The 27,969-nt window shown below is 45.9% G+C and overlaps 1 protein-coding gene across 2 annotated transcripts; it reads right to left on the reverse strand.

Annotated features, from left to right (window-relative positions):
• Positions 1 to 372: 372 nt before the first annotated feature.
• UBE2Q2 (ubiquitin conjugating enzyme E2 Q2) lies at positions 373 to 27,969 on the reverse strand. Of its 2 annotated transcripts, none has more exons than XM_087704023.1 (13): positions 27,715 to 27,969; positions 19,473 to 19,574; positions 16,461 to 16,565; positions 15,135 to 15,191; positions 14,106 to 14,243; positions 13,105 to 13,189; positions 10,330 to 10,390; positions 9,186 to 9,276; positions 8,966 to 9,024; positions 6,951 to 6,999; positions 6,183 to 6,278; positions 3,819 to 3,885; positions 373 to 2,050 (listed from the first exon to the last, which is right to left on the reverse strand). In XM_087704023.1, exons 1-13 carry the CDS (start codon positions 27,892 to 27,894, stop codon positions 2,019 to 2,021), a joined length of 1,122 nt encoding a protein of 373 aa, XP_087560149.1. In that variant the 5' UTR covers positions 27,895 to 27,969; the 3' UTR covers positions 373 to 2,018. The 2 variants fall into 2 exon arrangements, with proteins under 2 accessions (XP_087560149.1, XP_087560148.1); XM_087704022.1 differs by having other exon boundaries at positions 3,810 to 3,885.

Raw genomic sequence — 27,969 nt, forward strand, 5'->3', positions numbered from 1 at the left:
AACATTACTAAAAGTTTAAAGTCAGTCCAGCTTTTTAACACAGTCATAGTTATTCAGAACTTAATTATGAGCCGAGGTGGCACAGTGGGTAGAGTGCAGTACTGCAGGCCACTTCAGCTGACTGCTATCTGCAGTTCAGCGGTTCTAATCTCACCAGCTCAAGGTTGACTCAGCCTTCCATCCTTCCGAGGTGGGTGAAATGAGGACCCAGACTGTGGGGGCGATATGCTGACTCAGTAAACCGCTTAGAGAGGGCTGAAAGCCCTATGAAGCGGTATATAAGTCGAACTGCTATTGCTATTAAGTTGACACTAAAATCCTGCCTCCCCCCCCAAAAAATGGCTCTTCCAGAAACATTACGTAGTAACAGGATTCTTAAAATGGTTCGTTTTATTCATAAACTTGATGCAAGTTTACATATTATTGTACGCTGCTAAGTACTTCTGAATTTTTAAAAAAACAACGAAACTCCCAATAAAATAAAATAGGGAAGCCAAGGGTGTGCACCTGTCCTTGTGCTAGTCCATTAGAAATATTAAACAGTTTGAAAAGGTATCCAAAATACCAGCCTCAGGTTTTCAAATAAGCTGTAGGAAGCTCATAGAATTTGTCCTCTGTTTTAAGGCGGCTAAGACAATTCGATAGAAATAATATGTACAACCGAGTAAGCTAAAATCCTGGAAATGTTCTGGAGTACGTCTTCAAAGAAATAAAAGTTCCACCGGGCAGAAGCCTTCAACTCTTTTATCTTTCAAACGGAAAGTCCAGCATCTATGATCATCTTTTGGGTATCATAGGAAATACAGACGCAACTTTGGAGGCGATAATGGTGGAGAACAGGAGAACTTGTCCATTTCTGGTTCTTGGGAAGAAAAATGCCAATTCCTTTTAATACAATTCCAATGAACAAAAGAAAGTGATCCCAAATTCAGCTTTAAAAATGAAAACATTTGAGTTTTTTTTTTTTTAAAGTAAGGCAATGATAAAACAGTTACTGGCTCATAGCAGTTTCCAATCCAAATTGGTTTTTCTGAAAAAGGAAACAAACTCTTTTCTGAACAAAATCCATGCTTACAACGAAGGTGATGTTTAGAAGAAACTAACAACCTGAATTAAAGTCTTCCTGGGAATTCTGTGGCTTTCATTTTTAAAAAAATTGGTCTTCTTAAAAATAAAAAAAGGAGTGTCTTGATTTTTGCCCATTGCTTTTTTAAGTTCAAGTTATCTACAAATGATTGCAACAACCCGTTAATGGAATTGACCTTGTAAAGAGGCTTTCTAGCATTTTAAATAAATTTTCAAGCTTTACACCTAGGGCTCCCCTCTTGAGAAGAAGACCGTCAAAGAGTCTCAAAAATGATCAGAACAACCCCTAGTAGATACAACCCGTTGCAAAGTTCTATTGGCACAGCCTGGCTCTGCTTAAACTAAGGAGTTCTAACCTCAAGGTAGCTGTGAAATAAAACATTTTAATTCTTTCACATTGCAAGCTTTTCTCCTATGTCGCCGTTCGAATTAAGAAATTCTACAAACCTTCTCAAAACTTTTAAGCCTGGAGGGGAGAAAAAAAAAGAGATTGTTTTTTTTTTTTTAACAAGATCTGAAAACTCTACAACACGCATTATCAAACTAATTTTATTCCTCTTGGTTGGCTTTAAATAAAATATATTGCAATCCTCTGCAGTTCCATTCTGGAGAAAAAAAACAAACAACAAAAACAACCACCCCTGAAGTGCATAGAAAAGTCGATAGGAAATTTTAGTAAACCAAAAAACCCCGTTTGAGGGATTCAGTACTAAAACGCAGGGGGGTTCAATCCGTTGGGAAAAATATAGGAAAGTCTTAAATTGTTCTGTCCAAACTATTTGTCCGATGAGCCGAACGGTATGGCTGTAGTTTCATACTGGATATCCACTGATTCATTTATGAGCTGTTATGGAGCATTTATAGCTTGAGTCTGCACGGAAATAAAATATTTGACTGATATTGGTCCAAAGGTTGAAATGTGGCCCTCAATATTATCCATCTTCTTTTGGAGGTGTGAACCAGCCTGGAAGAAGAAGAAGAAAATAATAATGGCACATTGTCAAAAACGCAGGAACAATGGTAAACGAGACGCTTTTATGCTTTGCAATAATTTTATATAGTATCACTGCAGTCTAGAATGCATGCTGAGATGTAAAACCCACCGAAGGACACTCGTTTTACCACATTTGTGGGATTCTGAAGCATAAAAAGACGTCTCTCTATTAAAAAGGATCCATGTTTGTTTATGGCTTATATTAGGGGCCAGCAACCTGTTGTGACTCAGCAGCAGTCTTCTGTGAGTCTTTTCGGGATGCAAGATTAACTATGCAGCTGGGGCTCGTTAGGGGCATATTCTGGGGATAAAAGGACGGATGGTGCCACGCCCTGGTTGCAGGAGTCAACGTTCCGTTCAACATTGATTGATCATCAGTCGTGGTTTATGTAAGATACACTTGGAAAAGTGCTTGGTTTTCTGTAATCCCGATTCAAGGATACACTTGGAGAAGTGCATTGCTGTAAGAGAGATTTGTTTTATATTCTGTTATCTCGTCAGAGACTGTATTTATGTTATTTTGGGGCTCGCAGCCAGTCTGAGCCAAGAACTGATAAAGAGAGTTCCTTTTAAGTTGTTTGCCTGTCGTCTGTTTAACGAGCGGAGAAGGGGGGACAGAACAGCAACCCATGTGGCTCTTTCGTCCCTCTGCTGTTGCTGGTCCACCTCCACATTGACAGGGCTTTCGGTTAGGACAGGTAGAGGAAAAAGGATGTCGCGCTAGGAGACTGTATGGTGGGGGGACTGGACTTCTGGTTGGCTCAAGAATTGAACCGAGTGTTTAAGGTTGCCCACCCCTGGCTCATGTCCCCTGCAGCATTGGGGACACAAAGGTAGCCTTTTCTATAGTCTCTAAAAGCAACGTTAAGGCGTCCTGGGATCATGATGCAGCTGCCTGAAGAGTTGCAGATGGGCTCAGGGTGTCTCCTATGAGCTCCAAAGCTCCCTTCCAGTAGAAACAACTATGTGTAGCTCAGGGTTTTAATGTATGTTCTGACCGAGGCTTCCCAAGAGCAGGAAGCAAACTCCTGGTCCCGACAAAAACCTCTTTGATTAATTGATTGCGGATTCTGCTCCTTCACATCCAGCAAAGTCTTTCAAGGGAGGATTTACAGTCACAGAACTTATCTGGCTTGGAGAGCTGCCAGGTTGATCTCTGCAAAACTTGGCAAGGAGTCTTGGAGAGTCACAAACCAATTAAGTGAACTAATGGTCTCCTGTAAACTCCACTCCCCTGTCGCTCCTCTTTTATTTCCTCTGGGAGGGGCCATTCACCATCCTCCTGTGGCCTTACTCCCAACTTGATCCCTGTTCTTTAGCTGTTCCCTTCGTCTGGCACAGGAATGGGTTCCTGCCGCCACTACTACCGGTTCGGCGCCCAAAATATTTTGCAGTCTCCGTGGTCATGTGGCTGGCATGATTAAAAGCCGAAGGTGCATGGAACGCTGTTACCTTCTCCCCAAAGGTGGTTCCTATTTTTCTACTTGCATTTTTACATGGTTTCGAACTGCTAGGTTGGCAGAAGCCGGGACACGTAACAGGAGCTCACTCCGTTACGCGCCGGTAGGGATTCGAACCGCCGACCTTTCTGATCAACAAGCTCAACATCTTAGCCACTGAGCCACTGCGTCCCTGGACATGGGGGTATAGTGGCTTAAATGCTCCCTCCCCTTTCCAGTTGCTCTCTTCTGATGTTATACTTACAAAGCTATGAGTGTCACATACATACCATACATACCATTTTTCTCGTGTAACTGTACTAGAGATTTATGAGACTGCTGTGCTCTTGCTAGGTTGTATTGGCTCTGGAAGAGAGAGAATGGGTTTTTAATGTTTTCCTTCTGGCAAAATCAGATCGGAAAAAGAAGAGTTTGAGATGGTGGAAAACTCAAGAGATTTATACCGAAACCTTCACGCCTTGCTCAGACAAAAACCTAACTGGGGTTTTGGAATAAAATGCAGATGTCTGAGTTCAACCCACCTTAAGATGTAAACCATGGTTTACACCCCACATTGACTGGCTCCACTGAGGGCAGGACAAAATGCAATGGGTGGAAACTAATCAACGAAAGAAGGAACTTAGAACTAAGGAGAAATTTCCTGGCAGCTAGAACAATTAATCAGTGGAACAGCTTCCCTCCAGAAGTTGTGAATGCCCCAACACTAGAAGTTCTTAAGAAGATGTTGGATAACCATTTGTCTAAAATGGTGTAGGGTTTCCTGTCTAGGCAGGGGGTTGGACTAGAAGACCTCCAAGGTCCCTTCAAACTCTTGTTATTATTCTTATTCTAACTGCTGAGAAGCTAGCTGGAGGTACAAAGGGCGCCCCTGTTTCATTTACCCAGGATAATTTTTATTTATTTTATTTAGAAAATTTATATGGCTTCCAAACACTCTCCTGGCCACGCATGGCTGGCTGGGGAATTCTGGGAGTTGAAGTCCTCAAATCTTTACGGGGCTGAGATTGGAGAACACCAGTCTGCAATATGGGAGAACTTTAAATCGTATTTCGGTTTGGGGAGGAAATAGAAAAGAAAGTATAAGTATATAAGCATAATGTCCAAGAATGCGACATAGTTGAAAAATACTTGGGATATGATAGTGAAGAAAAAGGAGTGGGAAACAATAAGTATAAAGGTATCCCCGGGCTTACGGGAACACCATCCCGAAAATACACCAGTTAAGAGAAGAAAAGAGACAACCACAATAACAGAAAAGGAGAGGAAGAGAGGAGAAGAGAGATGGAAGGAAGGAAGGAAGGGGAAAGGAGAGGAAGGCGGGGAGGGATAGAAAGAGAAGGAGAGAGGGTAGGAAGAGGAAGAGAGGAGCCAGGGAGAGGTAAGGGAAGAAGGAAAGGGAAAGGAGAGGAAGAGAGATGGAAGGAAGGAAGGGGAAAGGAGAGGAAGGCGGGGAGGGATAGAGAAGGAGAGAGGGTAGGAAGGGGAAGAGGAAGAGAGGAGCAGGGGAGAGATAAGGGAAGAAGGAAAGGGAAAGGAGAGTAAGAGAGGAGAAGAGAGATGGAAGGAAGGAAGGGGAAAGGAGAGGAAGGCAGGGAGGAAGGAGAAAGAGAAGGAGAGAGGGTAGGAAGGGGAAGGGGAAGAGAGGAGCAGGGGAGAGCTAAGGGAAGAAGGAAAGGGAAAGGAGAGGAAGAGAGGAGAAGGGAGATGGAAGGAAGGAAGGGGAAAGGAGAGAAAGGCCGGGAGGGATAGAAAGAGAAGGAGAGAGGGTAGGAAGGGGAAGAAGAAGAGAGGAGCAGGGGAGAGGTAAGGGAAGAAGGAAAGGGAAAGGAGAGGAAGAGAGGAGAAGAGAAATGGAAGGAAGGAAGGGGAAAGGAGAGGAAGGTGGAGAGGGATAGAAAGAGAAGGAGAGAGGGTAGGAAGGGGAAGAGGAAGAGGAAGAGAGGAGCAGGAGAGAGGTAAGAGAAGAAGGAAAGGGAAAGAAGAGGAAGAGAGGAGAAGAGAGATGGAAGGAAGGAAGGGGAAAGGAGAGGAAGGCGGGGAGGAAGGAGAGAGGGTAGGAAGGAGAAGAAGAAGAGAGGAGCAGGGGAGAGGTAAGGGAAGAAGGAAAGGGAAAGAAGAGGAAGAGAGGAGAAGGGAGATGGAAGGAAGGAAGGAGAAAGGAGAGGAAGGCAGGGAGGGATAGAAAGAGAAGGAGATAGGGTAGGAAGGGGAAGAGGAAGAGAGGAGCAGGGGAGAGGTAAGGGAAGAAGGAAAGGGAAAGGAGAGGAAGAAAGAAGTAGAGAAGGGAGGGAGAGAGAAAAGAAAGAGAAAGCAGGGTGGTGAAATTACAAATAGGTGTACGGGATGTTAAGCAAAGCAACCTCAAGTGTATACTTCAACTTTCTATATGGAAAGTAAATATGCAAAAGTGATAAATGCAACAAGAGCAATACCTATGTGAATGTATACTTGTAATTATATGTAAGGGATTAACCCCCCCCCCCAAATCGTATTTCAGTTCCATGGATTTGCTATAAAACCTGGACCTGCAGTGATCAAATGATGCTCCTGCTTTGACAATGAATTTTCAGCCCGTTGGGTTTGCAGCACAAGGGACAAACGGAAGCCTTAAACAGCTGGGAACGCACAATAGTGTCGCTTACCTTATTCGCCCCAAACTGAACTCTGGCCTTCCCTTTGACCAACGTGGCATTGATCTGCATGATGACCGATTCTGTGGAATAGGCGCTGCTCCAACCCTAGAGACATGGGGGAGGGGTCCGTGGGGGAGAGGAAGGTGGTGAAGAGGGTATCCAGAACCAGGGGTATCCACAGAGTCATGGACGCATGGTCTCTGAATTCCAATTTTTGGTTCAGCAACCATACGGTGACGATAACCCTGGAAAAAGGGACTTGCAACCAGTTCTTGCTCTTACGACGGTCACAGCATCCCCACCCACCCGGACGCACATGATCAAAATTTGCACACTTGGCAACCGGCATGAGTTTACAACGGTTGATGCTTCCCAGTGGTGGGTTTCAAAAAATTTTGGGAACCTCTTCTGTAGGTGTGGCCTGCTTTCCGGGTCCACTGGTGGAACCTCTTTTAACCGGTTCGGTAGATTTGACGAACCGGTTCTGCCGAACTGGTGCGAACCGGTAGGAACCCACCTTGGATACTTCCCCAGGTCACGTGATCACCACTAGCGATCTTTCCAACCAGCAAAACGTGGGGGGGTGGATTAGATTCATTGAATGACCACACACAATTCACTTAACAACTTTAGTGGTTCGTTTAACAATCGTGGCAAAAAAAAAAAGATGGCAAAATTCGGGGGTGACTCACTGAACAACCACTTATGGTCATAGGTCAAGGACTACCAGTAGATAAAAATCAGGTGGGTAATTCCTCTACGGGCATGTATCTTTACCTGTTTTGTTAGAAGCTCCATGCATAGGGCCCCTCCTCCCAGAACGTACCTGAGACACATAAAAGGTGCATTGAGAATATTTCCAATATTTATTTATTTAGGCATTAAATTTGTACGCCGTCCGTCTCTCTAGCAAGGGACTCGAGGCAGTTTACAATACCATAAGTAACAGAATAAAACCGTTACAGCATTAAAACATCAGACATGAAAAGCTAATGTCAACTCGCAAAGCATCCCTGGCCTGCTCTCGACTTGCCATGTGCAAGGGAGGGGGGGGTGCAGGGTCATAATTGGGGTGTAAATTAGATGGGGTCAGTGGTGTCTTCACTTGGGTACATGCTGCTATGCTGCTCCTAATAAATAACTGGATTCCTTTCGAAGCTTGGTTCGAGGCTCATGATTTAATTAGGGAATCCTGACAGCGAAAACATTAAAATTAATATTAAAATGGGTTTTAAAAAAAACCCAGTGTGTATATGGAGTGGGAAGTGAGATTTTTGCACTAGCCTACTAAAAGGTAAAGGTTCCCCTTGCACATAGGTGCTAGTCATTCCCAACTCTAGGGGGCGGTGCTCATCTCTGTTTCAAAGCCGAAGAGCCAGCGCTGTCCGAAGACGTCTCCGTGGTCATGTGGCCGGCATGATTAAACACCAAAGGCGCATGGAACGCTATTCCCTTCCCACCAAAGGTGGCTCCTATTTTTCTACTTGTATTTGTACGTGCTTTCGAACTGCTAGGTTGGCAGAAGCAGGGACAAGTCACGGGAGCTCACTCTATATGGTGCGCTAGGGATTCGAACCGCCGAATTGCCAACCTTTCTGATCGACAAGCTCAGCGTCTTAGCCGCTGAGCCACCATGTCCCTCACACTAGTCTACTAGCCCTCTCCAAAATCAGTAGTTTAAGTTTAAACATGACTTTAACTACTGATTTTGCACTAGTCTACTAGCGTTCTCCAAAATGGGTAGTTAAAGTCATGTTTAAAGTTAGACTTTCTTAGTTAAACCTATGGAAACAGGAGCCCAAGGCTCTAAAGTTAATTTGGAAATATATATATATGTGTGTGTGTGTGTGTGTGTGTGTGTGTGTGTGTGTGTGTGTGTGTGTGTGTGTGTGTGTGTGTATGTGTATATATATGTGTATATATATGTGTGTGTATGTACTCCTGGAAACACCAAACCTGAAGTAGTCAGCAGCAGCCTGAAGATGACGAATGTGACTTCGTCGAAACGTCGCAAAAACATATCCAATTCTACGCGGGAGAAAACCCGAACAACTAGAGACCTACATACTAACACCCGCGAAAACCTCAGAGAAAATATATATATATATATATATATATATATATATATATATATATATATATATATATATATGTGTGTGTGTGTGTGTGTGTGTATGTATGTGTGTGTATATATATATATATATATATATATATATATATATATATATATATATATATATATATATATATATATATATATATATATATATATATATATATATATATATATTGTCTATTTGCTTGCACTATCTCCATTCTGCAGGTGGCAGTTTGGAAACGGAGACCATCAAAGCTGTAAAATCAGCTTTGGAATTGGCAAATAGCTTGAACTATTCGCTCTGAGAATAATTTAGCAGAAAGGTAGCTAAGCACCAAGCGGTGCAGGAAGTCTTGATTAAAATTGTAAGCCTTTTAACTCTTTTTTCGTATATCTCTCCAGTTAGAACAGAAATCCCTTTAATATCTCACATGCAAATATTTCCTACTCAGAGAAAATAGATTGACTGGCGACAGCCGAATTCAGGAATGATTGGCCAAAAAAAAATCTATATATTCTTGACATTCAGCCTTAGATTACACAACTACTATCACTTTTCTTACTATTCTCTTACTAAGAGGCTTCCGAGGAAATATTGAAGAAGCTGCACCCATAATTGTCCAGAAGAGAAAGAGGAATATCAGATTTGCAATTTCTGAATAATGACCGATTAAAAAAAAAGAATTGGACCTACCCTCCGCTGAGTACTGGAGAGACCACTCGGACAAACGGAGGGTCAAACGGAAAATTATCCTGGAACAGATCAAGAGAGAAGCATTAGTCTTAAATCTTGGAAAAGTCCGTTTTCTACCAGAGCGGTGAGCTCGGAAGAGGGCTAAAGTTTCGGTAAAGAATACGCTCCTTAAAAGAGGATAGGCTCCCACCGGGGTGTTGCTTCTTTCCTTCCTACCTACCTTAAAAGAGAAGCTGAGCAAAATATATTCCACGCCTTCTTTCTCTTTTAAGACTTGGAGATCGCTGTGTAACGGGCTGTCAGGATCGACCCTGGCCATGGGTACAAGAAAGAGAAGAAGGAAGAAGAAGAAGAGGTGCAATAAGTGAATTGCATAGCCATCCTATCTCCCACGCTCTCTTCAAAGGACAGCCCAACTCCCCGGGGAGTGTCCCGCCTATAATTGAAGGGCTGAAAATGAATGCTGGATGGAATTCAAAAGATAAGCAATTGGGAACTGCATTCCTTGTCTTACAATGGGTTGATTAGCAACGGAAGTTATGACAGACGTCCATGGAAAGTTCCTTCCCTTCCTTCCTTCCTTCCTTCCTTCCTTCCTTCCTTCCTTCCTTCCTTCCTTCCTTCCTTCCTTCCTTCCTTCCCTTCTTCCTTTCCTTTCTCCTCCCCTCTTCCTTCCCTTCTTTCTTCCTCCCCTCCCCTCCTTCCTCCCCTCTTTTCTCTTTGCTCCAAACATCAATCCTTGCTCCCTGCTGTGGTCCACCAGCAGCCAGCACAGCTGGCAGCAGATTCGGACAGTGAGTAGTTGGGGAGGAAGATGGGCCAGTCCTGGAGTCTGGGGAAGGCTCGGATGAGGGCTCTGTGTCAGAGGCAGAGAGGGGGCCAGAGCCATATGCCAGTTATCAGCTGCCTTCAGAGTCAGACATCAGTGAGGCAGAAGAACAGCTGGAGCCTGTTCTCAGTGTGCGCATATGCAGAGTTGCCAGATGATTGGACCTCGGGCCAACTTGGGAGGAAGGCCCCAGGTGGACGATGAATGGCCCCTCCCAGAGGAAATAAAAGAGGAGCGAAAGGGGAGTGGAGTTTGCAGGAGACAATTAGTTCGCTTCATTGGTTCCTGACTCTCCGAGACGCCTTGCCAAGTTCTGCAGATCTCAGCCTGGCAGCTCTCCAAGCCAGATGAGGTCTGTGACTGTAAATCCTCCCTTGAAAGACTTTGCTGGATGTGAATGAGCAGAATTCACTGTCAATTAATAAAAGGTTTTTTTTTAAATCGGGACAAAGAGTTTGCTTCAGGCTCTTAGGAAGCCAAGGTCAGAACACTCTCGTCACAGAAGGGGGCAAGTGGGGAAGCCAAGCAAACTTACTTTAGAAGTTTCACGTGCCACTCGTACAGGCTGTCATTCACGAGTTCCACTGAATAAATCCCTGCAGGAGGGAAAAATGAAAAAAAAAAATGAAAAAGAAAAGAGCTTGATTAAGTAATCAGGGTTTGGGATGGGACTTGGAACTTCACAAAGTTTCAAAACAAGCACAATTTGGCACAAGGAAGGTTTCCCCCCCGCCCCCGAGTATCATAGACGTTTCAACATCTCTGTGAATTCCTCCTACTTTTTATCCAAGGACAGATTCTCTGAAAAAAAGACACTTGCAAGAGTATATAAAAAACATAAACAGACGAAAGACCCCGTGGGGGGCACGCAGTGGTCCCGCCACTTCGATGCTCAACATCTGCTCTGCATTCCAAAGGCGCTTTTATTAAAATAGCAATAGCAATAGCAGTAGACTTATATACCGCTTCATAGGCCTTTCAGCCCTCTCTAAGCGGTTTACAGAGAGTCAGCATATTGCCCCCAACAATCTGGGTCCTCATTTTACCCACCTTAGAAGGATGGAAGGCTGAGTCAACCCTGAGCCGGTGAGATTTGAACCGCTGACCTGCTGATCTAGCAGTAGCCTGCAGTGCTGCATTTAACCACTGCGCCACCTTGGCTCTTAAAAGCAACTGTTTTTTTCCATGAAGCTGTTTTGCTTCTCGTCCAGGAAGCTCCTTCGGTTCTTCAGCTTTTTCACTGCTTCAGAGTTGAAGAAGCTTCTTGGATGAGAGGCGAGACCTCTTCAAGGATAAAAAAAAAACAAGACAAAGTAAGGTCTTTTTTTGGGGGGTAAAAGCACCTTTGGGATAAATGACCTGGACCTCCGTGGTTCTCTGCTCCATAATGGTAGCTTTCTTCTGTGGATATTTCCCAATCCGCTATGAAGTGGGCCAACTTTGCTCTTCAAGATTGGCCAAGGTCAGCCAAGAGCGGCCATCTGCCAGGACGACAGACGGTTCCATCTCGCGCCAGCAAATAGAAAGCTTTCCAACCACATCGATGAAGGATTCTCTGGGAGGAAGCTTCGCAATTGGGTTGGTTTTTTTATTTATTTATTGGAAAAAAAAAATCTAGGAGTTCAAGATGGAACTATTTAACGAGGGGAAAAGTCGTGCACAAAATTTTAAACAGCATTCTGAACCTTACAATTCGTTGTGGGCAACAGAATTGAGTCAGTGGCTAAGAGGCTGAGCCAGAAAGGTCGGCAGTTTGGCGGCTCGAATCCCTAGCGCCACGTAACGGAGTGAGCTCCCGGGACTTGTCCCAGCTTCTGCCAACCTAGCAGTTCGAAAGCACATAAAAAATGCAAGTAGAAAAATAGGAGCCACCTTTGGTGGGAAGGGAACAGCGTTCCGTGTGCCTTCGGCGTTGAGTCATGCCGGCCACATGACCACGGAGATGTCTTTGGACAGCGCTGGCTCTTCGGCTTTGAAACAGAGATGAGCAGCGCCCCCTAGAGTCGGGAACGACTAGCACATGTGTGCAAGGGGAACCTTTGCCTCTACTTTTTTCTCCACTGTTTATAGCAAGCATCCTTGCTCAATCTACAGTTAGGAAAGGCAACCACAGGCAGTTCTCGATTTATGACCGCAATTCTACCTTTATAAACTATAAAGCCGAGAGGAGAGCAATGCACGGGTGTTTTCTCATGCAGAACAGAGAAGCCACGGGAAGAAACGTTCCGCTTAGTTAAGCAGATGAAGCAATCAGTGGAAAATAGATAATTGCAGGGAGGGGGAGAATGAATTATTATTATTGTATTTTCGGACTTTTTGGGGAGAAAATCATGTTCCCGGAAAAAAAAAAACCCACATAATTTCCAGCTAAAAAAAGGATTGTCTCTCGCAGTAGCCAAGGAGGTGTTACTGAATTTAATTCAGGCCCAGGTCTGGAGCCCTGGTTTCAAAGGGCCTTTGCAACTTGCCCTCATTAGCACTTCCTGAGAGATAGCAAAGAATCTGGACTTCTGACGTCTGCTTGTCATGTCACCTGTGGTATTTTGAGAAGGTGTAAAAAAACAACAACAGGATTTCATTCCAACTGAAGAAAAGGAAAAAGTGAGGTGTTTTTTTTTTTTGAAAAGCATCTTTTGAACACCCAAGAGAGATAATTCACTTGGAAAGAAGGCCCCAGATAACAGCTGGATAAATTTAAAAAAAAACAACCAAAATCCAGCATCATCTAAATATCATATCATATCTCTTACACAGGGGAGGTGGTGGCTCAGTGGCTAAGACGCTGAGGTTGTCGATCAGAAAGGTCGGCAGTTCGGCGGTTCGAATCCCTATCGCTGTGTAACTGAGTGAGCTCCCGTGACTTGCCCCAGCTTCTGCCAACCTAACAGTTCGGAAGCACGTAAAAAATGCAAGTAGGAAAATAGGAACCACCTTTGGTGGGAAGGGAACAGCGTTCCGTGCGCCTTTGGCGTTGAGTCATGCCGGCCACATGACCACGGAGACATCTTCGGACAGCGCTGGCTCTTCAGCTTTGAAATGGAGATGAGCACCGCCCCCTAGAGTCGGGAACGACTAGCACATATGTGCGAAGGGAACCTTTACCTTTTACACACAAATATAACGCATATAATTCCAGAGTTTTACAGATTGATGGTGCAAATCTATGCCTGTTCTTTTAAAAGCTGCCCGTGGAGTTTCATTTATTTAAGCAGGACATCGATCACAGTTTGAGACAGGCTTACCAAAAGAAATTGTGCCTATGCTGTAAGGTATCATATTATTTGCTTCATTAGGAAAATAAATCACTTACCTGTCTTAAAACTTTGCGACCTATATATATCCCTGAGCTCTTTCATTAGTCGATCCGACGCTTGGACAGATCCAGAAACGGCACCCTGCAGACAGAAAAAGGGAGAAATACAGATGTAATCCACTTAAATAAAGTCTTCTATATATCTATTCTATTCCTTTCTATTTTATTCTATTCCTTATTCTATTCTATTCCTTATTCTATTCCTAATTCTATTCTATTTCTAATTCTATTCTATTCTATCCAATCTATTCCTAATTCTATTCTATTCCATTCTATTCCTAATTCTATTCCATTCTACTCTATTTCATTCTATTCCTAATTCTATTCCATTCCTAATTCTATTCTATTCCTAATTCTATTCTATTCCTAATTCTATTCTATTCCTAATTCTATTCTATTCTATTTCATTCTAATTCTATTCCTTATTCTATTCCTTATTCTATTCCTTATTCTATTCTATTCCATTCTATTCCTTATTCTATTCCATTCTATTCCTAATTCTATTCTATTCTACTCTATTCCATATTCTATTCCATTCTATTCCTAATTCTATTCTATTCCTAATTCTATTCTATTCCTAATTCTATTCTATTCCTAATTCTATTCTATTCCTAATTCTATTCTATTCCTAATTCTCTTCTAGGCTATTCCATTCCATTCCTAATCTATTCTATTTTATTCTATTCCTAATTCTATTATATTCTATTCCATTCTATTCCTAATTCTATTATATTCTATTCCATTCTATTCCTAATTCTATTCTATTCTACTCTATTCCATTCTATTCCATTCTATTCCATTCTATTCCTAATTCTATTCCTAATTCTATTCTATTCCTAATTCTATTCTATTCTATAGTCTAAAATAACATGAATTTCAGGCCAATGAAAAGGCCTGTTGTGTCTCTAACATCCTTCCTTCCGCTTTCAATTCTTTCATAGCTGACATGCAGTGAACTCCCTAATGGATCCCTTCCCTCTTACCTACCAAGCACTTACGTTTAGGTGATCCTCCCTTTGATTCTTCCGGATTTTTTCCAAAATGGCTAGATTCTCCTTCTCGATGCCGTCATCCTCGGTTTTCTTCCCTTCAGCAGGGCCTTCCTCCTTCATGTCGTAATGATCCAGATCGATGTCCTGCGAGACAAGATTGCAGAGTGATTTGGGGGTGGGGGGGGGGAAGCAGGCGCAACCGATCGCTCAGGATCACACCGGCAGTTTGCGTGGATCACACGTATTTCTCAACTTGGGGGGAGAATCACGAAGACACGAGGGCTCAGGTTTTAGGAGAGGAACAGATAAGGCTTCCAATGTCCCAACTGGAGAAGTGGAGAGGGAGCATGAAGATTACAGATCTGGAATGGGTAAGCGATGAAATGAAGAGAAGGACCAGGGGTGGCATGATAGCAGTCTTCCAATATCTCAAGGGCTGCCCCCAAAGAAGAGGAAGTCAAGCTATTCTCCAAAGCCCCTGAAGGCAGGACAAGAAGCAATGGATGGAGACTAATCAAGGAGAGAAGCCACTTAGAACTGAGGAGAAATTTCCTGAGAGTCAGAACAATTAAATCAGTGGAACAGAAGTTGCCTCCAGAAGTTGTGAATGCCCCAACACTGGAAGTCTTTAAGAAGATGTTGGATAGCCATTTGTCTGAAAATGTATAGGGTTTCCTGCCTGAGCAGGGGGTTGGACTAGAAGACCTCCAAGGTCCCTTCCCACACTGTTATTCTGGACTGATCCAGACCAGGCCAGCTCTGGAAGAAGATCCGACTGGTTCAAACAAAAGGGGGGGGGAGTTTCTAAGAGGTTGGAACCAGCCGATACAGAAGACAATTTGACACCTTCCAGATGTGAGGGATTCCCATTGCTGGCTAAAATCCAGAACATCTGGACAGCACCAGTTTGGAGCATTGTTGGTGGCCCTTTGATGACTTCCTTAGACCCTCCCACTTTCGTTTTCTGGACGGATCAAAGATGTAGAAGCAAAAAAGGAAGAGTAGAGCAGGCTGCAAGTGAGCGAAAACACTTACTTCACCCATATCTTCCTCCTCTTCCTCTTCGGATGTCACCTCTTCGGTCGTTCCATTCTGGAACATAACAAAAGATCCTCATCAATTAAATCAGCATTTTCTTTCTTTCTTTCTTCCCCCCACAAAGGACCACACAGCAGAGTTCCGCTAATGGCTGTGAGACGGCGACCCAGGCCCCTATACATGGGCAGCCCTCGGCTTATGGCCATTCATTTAATGAACATTTGAAGTTACGACGGGGCTGGGAAAAAAAAGGGACTTACAACCAGTAAGTCTTACACTTACAACTTTCACTTTGCAACCCTGCAGTCATGGAATCAAAATTCTGGGGCTTGGCAACTGGTATGTCTTTACGATGGGATCGCCCTTTATAATCATATCTGTGTCATGCGCGCATGTGTGTGGGGGAGTCACACGGATGATTTTGGCACGCAGCAACTAAAGGGTTAGCCACCACTGGCCTAATCAATAAAGCTATAATCATAATCACAGAACCATTGCATCATCCCCACAGTTACGTGATCAAAATTCAGACACTTGGCAACTGATTCATATTTACGACGGTTGCAGTGTCCCAGGCTCATGTGATCGCCTTTTGCGACCTTCTGGACCAACAACGGCAATAGCAATAGCAGTTAGACTTATATACCGCTTCATAGGGCTTTCAGCCCTCTCTAAGCGGTTTACAGAGTCAGCATATCACCCCCACAGTCTGGGTCCTCATTTCACCCACCTCGGAAGGATGGAAGGCTGAGTCAACCTTGAGCCGGTGAGATTTGAACCGCCGAACTGTAGATAACAGTCAGCTGAAGTGGCCTGCAGTACTGCACTCTGTACCACCTCGGCTCTCAAGTCAATGGGGAATCCAAGTTCACTGGACTATGGTGTTACTCCCCAAACACCACTGTTAAGGGAGTTAAACACCATCCACTGTTAAATGAACATGCGATTCACTTGATGACGGTGGCCAGGAAGGTCGTAACACGGGGCCAAATTCACTTAATGACTCTAGAGGACTGTCTGCGCTTGGAGTTTGGAGAAGGCAGGAAGGGAAAGTCAACCCAAATTGTCCTCTCCGTGAAGATGACTTGAGCAAGGAAGCCCAGAGTTTCTAGGTGGGGCCTTTCCCTCGCAGGACTGAACAAATGCCCATCCTTCATGGAGAGCCACCAGGGAGCATCCCGAACAGCCACTGGCTCTGGCCAGCAATGACAAGTTTCTGAGTCACACCTCCCACACCCTGCAATGAAACTCGGCAGGCCCCTCCCTGCTTGGCAGGCGTTTTGGTCCTCTGCCCTAAAGATGTTTCATCGGGGACTTTTTTACCTGGCCAGACGGCAAAGGCTGATCTAACATCTCGACATCCGGATGCTGGGGGAGGTTGTAGAGCCGGCAGAGGTCACATATCAAGCGCTTCAGCTGCTGGAGAAGCTGCGGGGGGGGGGGGGGAAGGAGGGGAAAAAAAGGAGATTTAAAGGGGCATCTGTGGTTGGGTCTATGACAATTCACAATTTACCACAGCCAACTCGCCATAGTCAATTCACCATAATCAATTTGCCATGGCCAACTTGCTATGGCCAACTCACCATAGTCAATTTGCCATTATCAACTCAACATGGCCAACTCATAATGGCCAACTCACTATGGCCAACTCACCATAGTCTATTTGCCATGGCCAACTTGGCATTATCAACTCACAATAGCCAACTCGCTATAGCCAACTCACCATAGTCAAGTTGCCATTATCAACTCACAATGGCCAACTCACCATAGTCAAGTTGCCATGGCCAACTTGCCATTATCAACTCACAATGGCCAACTCACCATAGTCAAGTTGCCATGGCCAACTTGCCATTATCAACTCACAATGGCCAACTCGCTACAGCCAACTCACAATGGCCAACACCATAGTCAACTTGCCATTATCAACTCACAATGGCCAACTCACCATAGTCAAGTTGCCATGGCCAACCTGCTATTATCAACTCACTATGGCCAACTCACAAAGGCCAACTCACTATAGTCTATTTGCCATTATCAACTCACAATGGCCAACTCACCATAGTCAACTTGCCATGGCCAACTTGCCATTATCAACTCACAATGGCCAACTCGCCATAGTCAATTCCCCATAGTCAACTCGCTCTTTTTATTTTTTAAATAAAAAGGTTTATCGGGATGAGGACTCGGTTTTGTGCTGCTGGGGAAGCCTAGGTCGTCAGAAGAGACTATCACTTGATCTTCACAGTCACATGGTCAAAATCTGGGCATAGGGCATGTATTTATGACGGCTCAAGAGTTCCGGGCTCACACAATCGCTGTTTGTGACCTTCACAGCCCGCAAAGTCAATGGGGGACCCTAGGTTTGCTTAACGACTGGCGATTCACTGCCCGGATTCACTCAGCGGTTATGACTCACTTAATTACCACCTTGCTTAGCCGCAGAAATTTGTGGTCGTAAGTCGAGAACTGCCTGCAACTCCTGTAGTTCTCTATAGGCAGCGAGTCCTTGGGATTAGTCAATGATTCTCCAGCCTTTGAAAATAAAACCTTTGGCAGGTGGCTTAGGGAAAGCAATTCAAGAATCTAATTGCTGCTTATGCAAACATTAAAATGGATTCTAAGTGCCAGCAGAGAGACAATTACGTTTGCCAATAATAATATATATAAAAAAAGTCTTGTTAGAGTTCTGCAGCATGACGAAAGGGAAAACAGAAGCCAGGATAGGATCCAGCTCTGCAGGACAGTGATAAGAGAAGCAAGCTGTTCTTCTTTTTTAAAAAATTTCTACCTCCTGGGCCTTCAAGGTGCTGGAAACCATGTTTGCAAAGAGAGATTTCCCTCCCTGCTTTCTCCTGTAAACGGAGAACGTTGGGATGCAAATCAAAATAATAACCCTCTTTTAAGTGGTTTGCAAAAATGTTTTTTTCCCCCGATGTGGCACACTGGAGGCAGGTTTTTCTCCACCGCCGACAGAGTTTATTCATTTCGTGGCTTGCCGCTGCTGAAGGATTTGCAAATGTTATTTAGCTCAGGTGTTAGTAATTAAAACACAGTATTGACCCGAAGAGATCGGTTCCACCACAAAACCGCGTTCGACTAAAGGGCGCTCGACGAAACCGCGTAGCTGACGTCATCACAGCGCGGAGAAAAAAGCACGCTGTAAACGCTAAACCTAAAATTAACCCCTAAACCTAACCCCCCTAAACCTAATCCTAAACCTAACCCTTAACCTAACCCTAAACCTAACCCTAACCCTTAACCTAACCCTAAACCTTATCCTAAACCTAACCCTTAACCTAACCCTAAACCTTATCCTAAACCTAACCTTAAACCTAACCCTAAACCTAACCCTAACCCTTAACTTAACCCTAAACCTAACCCTAACCCTTAACCTAACCCTAACCCTTAACCTAACCCTAAACCTAACCCTAACCCTTAACCTAACCCTAAACCTTATCCTAAACCTAACCCTTACCTTAACTTGAATCGGCTTGCTTTCAAAGCGCTATTTAAAGCGCCCTTCTTTCTCCGCGCTCGCTGTTGTCGCCCTGTTGATGACATCAGCGACGCGGTTTAATCGGGCGCGTTTTAGTCGAGCGTGGTTTTGTCGTGCCACGGAAGAGATCATGGTTATTTTGAGAAGGGCTTTGCTGGATCGGGGGCTGTGGTGCAATTCAGCCGGCTCGCACCTATCCGGGAGAACCGGTTGTTAACTTTCTAAGCAGTTCGGAGAACCGGTTGTTGGAAGAAATCTCCTTTTGTTTTTTTTCTCCACTTTACAGGGCTAATCCTGTAAGGAAGGCAGGAAGGAAACATCCTGGTGTTGTTTCTAGCCCAGTGTTTCTCAACCTTGGCAACTTGAAGACGTCTGGACTTCAACTCCCAGAATTCCCCAGCCAGCATTCGCTGGCTGGGGAATTCTGGGAGTTGAAGTCCAGACGTCTTCAAGTTGCCAAGGTTGAGAAACACTGTTCTAGCCTCATCTTTATTGCTCTGCTTTACAGAAACTGCCTCTCCAAGGTGAAGCGCCCATCGACCTGAGTGACGTTGAGTTGGCCACGCCCACCCAATCACATGACCCCCCCGAGCCACGCCCACCCAGCTGGTCATTAGGACAGAGAATTGCCCCAATGATTCTAACTCAAGATTGTAACTCGAGGAAAACCAGCGTTCCACTGGTGGTTAAATTATTTGAATCCCGCCACTGATTGGGGTGGTGGTGTGTGTGAGGGTAATCTCTCCAAGTTGAACTCCATTCAAAACCGAATCCTTCCCAGATTTGAACCCGAGGCCTCCCCCTCTGGAATAAAGCAAGCTCAAAAATAGACTCCTTACCAAAGTATTGCTTTTAATATCCTCCAATCGCTCCAGGACTGAGGTCAAGTTGGGGTCATCTGATTCCACAAACCATATTGGCGAGGATGATGGGTAGGACTCCTGCATTTTTAGGGAGAATAAACCGCTTAGCACAGTCAAACCCTTGAACGCCTTCGCATCCCTTCCAGGAATTCTAGGAATGAGATGGCCGCCCCCCCCCCCCCAGGAAATCAATGCCGCCGATTCATCTCAGGATTCAAATCTGCTTGTTTCTACGCCCGACGCAACCAGCCCTGCCTTCACCCGGGGAAGCCCACAGAGGCCGAAAACGGAAGAGACATTTCGTGCCCCGAAATAGGAAGCTATGATTCCTTCCTGGGCAGCGTGAAGGAGTTTCTGTTTATCTTACTTCACAGACGGGGGAAAAAAAGAAACCTATCTTGACTTCACAGTCACCAGGAGAAACTCTACCGCCCTTGGCCAAAAAAAAAATGGCATTTGCACCCTTGGCAATCAAGATATATAGAATAACAAGAGTTGGAAGGGACCTTGGAGGTCTTCTAGTCCAACCCCCTGCTCAGGCAGGAAACCTTACACCATTTCAGACAAATAGTTATCCGACATCTTCTTAAAGACTTCCAGTGTTGGAGCATTCGCAACTTCTGGAGGCAAGTTGTTCCACTGATTAATTGTTCTAACTTGCAGGAAATTTCTCCTTAGTTCTAAGTTGCTTCTCTTGATTAGTTTCCACCCATTGCTTCTTTTTCTGCCCTCAAGTGATTTGGAGAATAGCTTGACTCCCTCTTCTTTGTGGCGGCCCCTGAGATATTGGAAGACTGCTATCATGTCTCCCCTCGTCCTTCTTTTCATTAAACTAGCCATGCCCAGTTCCTGCAACCGTTCTTCATATGTTTTAGCCTTCAGTCCCCTAATCCTCTTTGTTGCTCTTCTCTGCACTCTTTCTAGAGTCTCCACATCTTTTCTACATCATGGAGACCTTTGATGGATCACCTTGAAATGGCCTGTATTACAGGAAGTCCTTGATTTAACGACCTCAATTGCGGTCCGCAGGAACTTCCATCGTTAAGCAATGTGGTCATTAATTGAGTTGCGCCCACTTTCCCCCCCCCAAGGTCGTTAAGCGAATCGCCAAGGTTGTTTAAATGTCACCCTGCATTGATTTTGCTAATTGGTTGCCTCTTGGGAAGATCCTAGACCACTCAACTTGCCAACTTTGCAATTTGTGGATTTTGATTCTCAAAGAGTTTCCTCAGCCAGCCGTGATTGGCTGAGGAATTCTGGGAGTTGAAGTCCACAAGTTTCATTAAGCTAGACATACCCCCCGCACATGCGCAGTAGAGAGCGAAAATTAGCTGCCCGGCGGGAGGCGTGCGCACATGTGCGGTGGAGCTGAGCTGGGGCAACGGCTCATGTGCCACCTGTGACATGCGTGCCATGGGTTTTGCCATCACGGCTCTAAGGTGAGCCAAGGTCAGCTGGGGTGCCACCCCTCGCCCGCATCCCAAAAGTTCTGAAGTGCATCATCCCTGTGATGTGAAAGGATGATTCTGCCCAGGGACAAATTGGCCTGGCTGATTTATTTATTTATTTTTATCCAGAGTGTTAACGGCTCGAGAGCTCAACTGCGTAAGGATTTTTTCCCCTGAATACAATGCTCTGTCCCAGCTGCAACGAACAATTCCCCTTTGAAGCACATCTTGTTTGTGGCATGCGACACAGCAAACTCCATGCACAGAGACCGGGGCGTGACATCACCCGGGCGCAACTTCCGTTGGCCTTGCTTTGGAGTTGGGTTCGGATTCTGCAGGGAGCCCTCCACTGACGACCAGAATTGGAATGAGTCATGCTTGATTATATGACTTCCCCCCCCCACACACTTGCTTAGAATAGAATATATTATATTAGAATAGAATATATTATATTAGAATAGAATATATTATATTAGAATAGAATATATTATATTAGAATAGAATATATTAGAATAGAATATATTAGAATAGAACAGACATTAGAATAAATTATATTAGAATAGAATCGATTAGAATAGAATCGATTATATTAGAATAGAATAGAATCGATTATATTAGAATAGAATATATTATATTAGAATAAAATAGAACAGACATTAGAATAGAATTGATTATATTAGAATATATTATATTAGAATAGAATATATTAGAATAGAATAGATTATATTAGAATAGAATAGAACAGACATTAGAATAAATTATATTAGAATAGAATATATTAGAATAGAATAGAATAGATTAGAATAGAATAGATTATATTAGAATAGAATGGAATAGAATGGAATAGAATAGAATAAAACAGAACAGAATAGGAATAGAATAGAATACAGTTGGAAGGGACCTTGGAGATCTTCTAGTCCAACCCACTGCCTAGACAAGAAACCCTACACTCCTTCAGACAAATGGATATCCAACATCTCCTTAAAAACTTCCAGTATTGGAGCATTTACAACTTCTGGAGGCAACTTCTGTTCCACTGATTCATTGTTCTCCCTGTCAGGAAATTCCTCCTCAGTTCTAAGTTGCTTCTCTCCTTGATGAGTTTCCACCCATTGCTTCTTGTTCTGCCCTCAGGTGCCTTGGAGAATAGTTTGACTCCCTCTTCTTTGTGGCAACCCCTGAGATATCGGAAGACTGCTATCATGTCTCCCCTGGTCCTTCTTTTCGTTCTTGCAACCGTTCTTCATATGTTTTAGCCTCCAGTCCCCTAATCCTCTTTCTTGCTCTTCTCTGCACTCTTTCTAGAGTCTCCACATCTTTTCTACATCGTGGCGACCAAAACTGAATGCAGGATTCCAAGTGTGGCCTTACCCAGGTCTTATAAAGTGCCTTTATAATGAGAATCAGCAGTGGTGAAGGGAATTGTGTGGCTGTTGTGTTGCCAGCTGGGGAATTCTGGGAGTTAATGTCCACCCACCTTGAAGTTGCTAAGACTGAGGAAAATTCTGCTCGGTCCAACCAGAATATCTATTTCTCTTCCTGGCACAAAGGCCACCGTTTCCTCCATACGGCAATTCCAGCCGGCCGTGTGCCAATTAGGCTGAAGACGCATTTGATTGAAATTCCTGTTTTGGTGACCCGGTGTCTATCAAGGCCACAGAAGCCCGCCGTTCAAGGACGGCTGACGAGCCCAGCAACACGCATTGTCTGACAATAGCTTTGTCCGTCTACGGCGCTAACTAGGGGGGATAGGAAGTGCAGTTCTAAATACCCAGAAGGCATCACGGGAAATAAAAGCTGTACATAAATCTCAGGGCTAAGGAACGATGGGCATTCTCCTTTCTCCGGGAAAGGACGCAACAAGAGAGTCCCCCAAAGAAGGAACATCTTCAACCTTCTACCAAAACTGACCTCCACCGTCCCTACAACAGTCCTGACAAGTCACGGGAGCTCACTCCGTTACGCGGCGCTAGGGATTCGAGCCACCAAACTGCCGACCTTTCTGATCGACAAGCTCAGCATCTCAGCCACAGTGTCCCTAATGAGCAGGAGAGCCGGATATTTATGTCCCAGCACTAATCCTGATCTCTGTTCAAATCTGGGATGATCTTGATTATTTATTCATTCTCGTCCAACCCCCGGGGGATCTCTGCCAGCCTCCTTGAGATTTTTGGACTCTTCCCTCCTAGCCTCTCTGCACTTCCTGCCAATATATTTTGACTTTGGCTCAACACAATCTCCAAACCAAGGAATCTCCTATCCACAACTTCCTGCGATTCTCTGCCACTCACCATTGCTCAATCTTACGCTCCTGTCTCACTAGAACAGCATTCCCAAAATGGTTCCCTACCTCCCCTGGAATTTGCTGTGGCCCGCCAGTGGCCAGCGAAACTGGCAGCAGACTCGGACAGTGAGGAGGCTGGGGAGGAACATGGGCCAGTCCTGGAGCCTGGGGAAGGCTCTGTGTCGGAGGCAGAGAGGGGGCCAGGGCCGTATGCCAGTTATCAGCTGCCTTCAGAGTCAGACATCAGTGAGGCAGAAGAACAGCTGGAGCCTGTTCCCAGTGTCCGCATGCGCAGAGCTGCCAGACGAAGGGAACAGCTAAAGAACAGGGGTGGACTTGGGAGTAAGGCCACAGGTGGACGATGAATGACCCCTCCCAGAGGAAATAAAAGCGGAGTGAAAGGGGAGTGGAGTTTGCAGGAGACAATGACTTCGCTTAATTGGTTCGTGACTCTCCGAGACTCCTTGCCAAGTTCTGCAGAGATCGGCCTGGCAGCTCTCCAAGCCAGATGAGGTCTGTGACCGTAAATCCTCCCTTGAAAGACTTGGCTGGAGGTGAAGGAGCAGAATTCACTGGGAATGAATAAAAGGGGGTTTTGTCGGGACAAGGAGTTTGCTTTGTGCTCTTGGGAAGCCTCGGTCAGAACAGAATTCCTGCCAGGGGCTTTCCAGTCTCTTGGCTTCCCTCCCAAGAACTATTTCGAGGCAGGTCAGGAAAAGGAAAATATTTTGATGGTGAAAAGCAGGGCCTCGGTAAGGAAGCGCCGCAGAGCCGATCTCCTAGTTTAATTCCCCGCAAAAGGGGGTTTGGGGGAATAGCACCCAGACCAAGGAGGCTGGTTATTGGTTGGTGTGCCAGAAAGGGAGTTTCGATTGGGAAAAACTGGGGGGGGGAAATGAAATAAGCAGCAGCATCAAACCTCTTCCCTATTATTGCCAAGAAAAGTCAAGAATGACCAGGGGATTATTTTAAACTTTGCCTTTAGGGATTAAGCTCCTATTTTCTGGCTGGTTTCAAAAGGCAGAAACCATGTTGGCTAATTGTAAAAGAGCCAAAGGCAGACAAGATAATTTTTGAGCTACAGGCAGCCCCCCCCCCCCCACCTTAGTTGTTCGCTGAACACCATGCCATGCTCCAGGCAAATTCTCCCCCATCCCCAAATCAAGTTGCCCCCTCCCTCTGTCCTTTACAAGATTCTATCTTTTAGGACCAAATGCTTTTCTGTACCCCCCCTCCCAAATTAAATACATGCATAACACCCACCACCACAATCAATAACTGCCTTTGTGCCGTAATTGAATGTCCAAGAATGTTCTGCCCAACCACGATAAACACAGATAACTCTGGACTTATAGCCGTTCTTTTATGACTGGTTCAAAGTTATAACTGCGCTGAAAACAAAATAGGGGCTCGTGACCAGTTCTCACATTTATGACAGTTGCATTGTCCCAAGGTCATCACTGGAGGTTTCGAGAAGCGACTGGACTGCCACTTGTCAGAAATGGTGTAGGGTCTTCCTGCTTGGGCGGGGGGTTGGACTAGATGACCTATAAGGTCCCTTCCAACTCTGTTATTCTGTTATTTAAAAGTTGCGGGAGCTTCATCACTGGAGGCTTTCAAGAAGAGACTGGACTGCCATTTGTCAGAAATGGTGTAGGGTCTTCCTGCTTGAGCAGGGGGTTGGACTAGATGACCTACAAGGTCCCTTCCAACTCTGTTAAATCTGTGAAATGGAGTAGGGTCTCCTGCTTGGCCGGGGGGTTGGACTAGATGACCTACAAGGCCCCTTCCAACTCTGTTAAATCTGTGAAATGGAGTAGGGTCTCCTGCCTGGATGGGGGGTTGGGCTAGATGACCTCCAAGGTCCCTTCCAACTCTGTTAAATCTGTGAAATGGCGTAGGATCTCCTGCTTGAGCAGGGGGTTGGACTAGATGACCTCCAAGGTCCCTTCCAACTCTTGTTAATCTGTACTTAGGATGGTTCTATTGTCCCAAAATCACGTGACCATCCCTTGCCAACTTCCCAGCCAGCTTCCGTCCAGCAAAGTCAACGGGGGGAGGCCCAATGGGCTTAGCAACCACGACGACTCGCTCGAAAACGCCGTAAAACACGGGTCGTAACACGGGGCTCCACTCTATGAACACCTGTCCCACTTAGCAACGGAAATGTCGAGGATCAACGTACTTAACCTTTAAAAATTCCCTCCCTTACACATAGATCGCCGCTTTTAAGCCAATGGTGCTAGGGATTTAATCCAAATTGTCATTCCTGATCCCATACGACAGAGGGGAGATCGGAGCCAGCCGTAGAACGCTTGTAATCTACAGGGGGGGGGGGTTCTACCTGCCAAAACAGGATCCCTGCCAAAACCAGGCTTTTTCCCTGTCCGGGCAAAACTGGGACGAGTTCTTACAGGATTCCAGTTTAGCCCATGCAAAAATCTAAGCAGGGCCCTCTGAAGCCAAGAGGGATTGCTATCGTTTACTCACCCTCTTGCTCTGCCCGGGCAAGTTAATGCCAACGTCAGAATGTCAAACGTCACGGGTTTCCTACCGTTTTAAACCCTCGATCAAAATCGAAAGTGGGTCAAGACATCAAGAGCGAGGGGAGGGGGCGTGTGTGTGTGTGTGTGTGTGTGTCTCGACCAGAAAAGCCAGATTTCCGGTGTGGTTGCACAAAGGCTTGACGTTGTTGTTATCCCAAGGGCAAGGAGCTGTGTTGTTGTTGTTGTTGTTGTTTTTAATTGGGCATTTGGATTAAATCCGAATGGTTCCAAAGAAGGATCTGTCCTTTGTGCCCAATTCTAACCCCCCTATCCTCCCCCCCCCAGAATGCCACCTTAGACACATTGGAAGCTCATCTGAAAAGGGGTGGGGGGGGGTTGTTTGGAAGTGGCAAGGCACCGTTTGAGAGATCTCCAAAGGTTACACAATCTTTTTTTCCCTGGCAAAAAAAATCTTTTAACTTTTCCTCCGGGTAGGTAGATAGGTAGGAAGGGCTTATGCCTACCTCACTTCCTTTAATTCAACCCGGAGTCTCTGGGCACATCCTCCTTAATGCCAAGCTTATAAGATATTTTTTGCCCCGGTTTCTCTCGCCAGCAAATCCACCTCTTTCCAGCTGGCCAAATGAACCTCGACTTAGGACAGTCCGTTGAGCGACCGCTCGGCGTCACCCTGGCCCTGAAAAAATGTGGCCGTTTCTCACCCTTACGGCCGTCGCGTGGTCAGGATGATTCAAAGTCAGCCGCTCGGAAACTGATCCCCTACATACGACGGTCGCCCCTTTTGCGACCTCTCTGATAAACATCAATGGGGAAGCTGGATTCGCTTAGCAAACAGATTCCTTGCTTAACTACCGCCGTAATTCACTTAACAACGGTGGCAAGGAAGGTCTCAAAACTCAACGGAACTCAAAAGGACTTCCTTAAGCAACTGAAAGTTTGGGCTGGATTCTGGTCGTAAGTGCAGGACAACCTGTATTAGTTAAAGGAAAGGGTTTTTTCCCCCCTCTCCCACCCCCCCCTCAAGTTACTTGCAATACTAACCAGCTTTTGAATTCTACAGTCAGAAACAACCTCCTTGACCCTGGGGGGGGGGAAAGGGGGGAGGAGGGTGTGTGTGGAAAGACCTTTGTCCCCTCCCCCTCAGCCCACCCCTTTTTAAAAGTCAGAAGTCGGAGCGGAAGCAGCTAAGAGTGTCGCAGCAGCGGCGTTTTCCAATGTTTGGCCTTCCTGTTTTGTTGCAAAACCGAGACGAGAGTTACAATGTTTGCTTAAAGCAAAGGAGGGGGGGGGATTTCCTTTTTTTTTTTTCCCCAACCCGCTTTTCAAAACTTTTGGGAGTTCGAAACCCCGATTTCTGGAGACAGAGAGAGAGAGATCTGAATGGGAAGTCACTTCCCACCCACCCCCGTCCCCCCACCAGCCAGATTTTCTCCCACGGAGGGTCTCTAAGTTGGGACGTGTAGTCCTCTATCTCTCCCACCCACCCACCCACTCCTTGGGAGGGAGCTCGAGGTCATCTAGACAGAACGCCCCTCCTTCCACCCCACCTTTCGAAGCTTTCTCCTGCCAGCCGGGCCCGCGAAGGGCTCCAGCCTCTGAGCCTACGCAGAGTTCAGAGGCGGGTGGCGGCGCTTCTTCGCCCCCCTTTCCCCCCCCCGCCAAAAAGAAGAATGCCGCCCCCTTCCCCTCGAGGCAGGCTTTCTGTCCCCCCCCCCGGCTCCCAGATGAGACCCTAGGGAGAGGGGGGGTCGTCCTTCGGAGACCCCCGGTAGGGATCTCTCTTTGAAGTGGGGGCAGAGTCTCCCTCCGCCCCAACGCCCCCCTCCCCCTCCCCACGGGCGCCTGGGAGGGGGTGGGAAGGATTAGGGAGGAAGCCCCCCCCCATTCCTCGGAGGGGGGTTGGAGGAAGCCTGCCAGAGGGAGGGGGGAGACCCGATGGCGACCCCCGCCCGCCCGCCCCCCCCCCGTCCCCAGCGCACCGTGATGTTGCAGTGGATGGCGAGCGGCGCGGGCGGCGGGGCCGGGCCGGGGCCGCCGGGGGGCACGAAGAGGCAATGCAGCTCGTCGGGCTTCCAGGAGGCGATGCGGAAGCGCTCGTGGTCGCGGCCGAAGATGGACTCGAGAAGGCGCAGCTCGGCCTTCAGCCCCGAGACGGCCATCCTGGCCGCATCGCCGCGCCGCTCCAGGCCTTCGCCGCCCCAACCCCAGCCCGGCCCAGCCCCGCCGGCCCCACC

Source organism: Thamnophis sirtalis, unplaced genomic scaffold (genome assembly GCF_051295495.1).
Source record: "Thamnophis sirtalis isolate CommonGarterSnake01/CBP01778 unplaced genomic scaffold, rThaSir2_p1.2 scaffold_2, whole genome shotgun sequence".
Classification (NCBI taxonomy): Eukaryota; Metazoa; Chordata; class Lepidosauria; order Squamata; family Natricidae; genus Thamnophis; species Thamnophis sirtalis.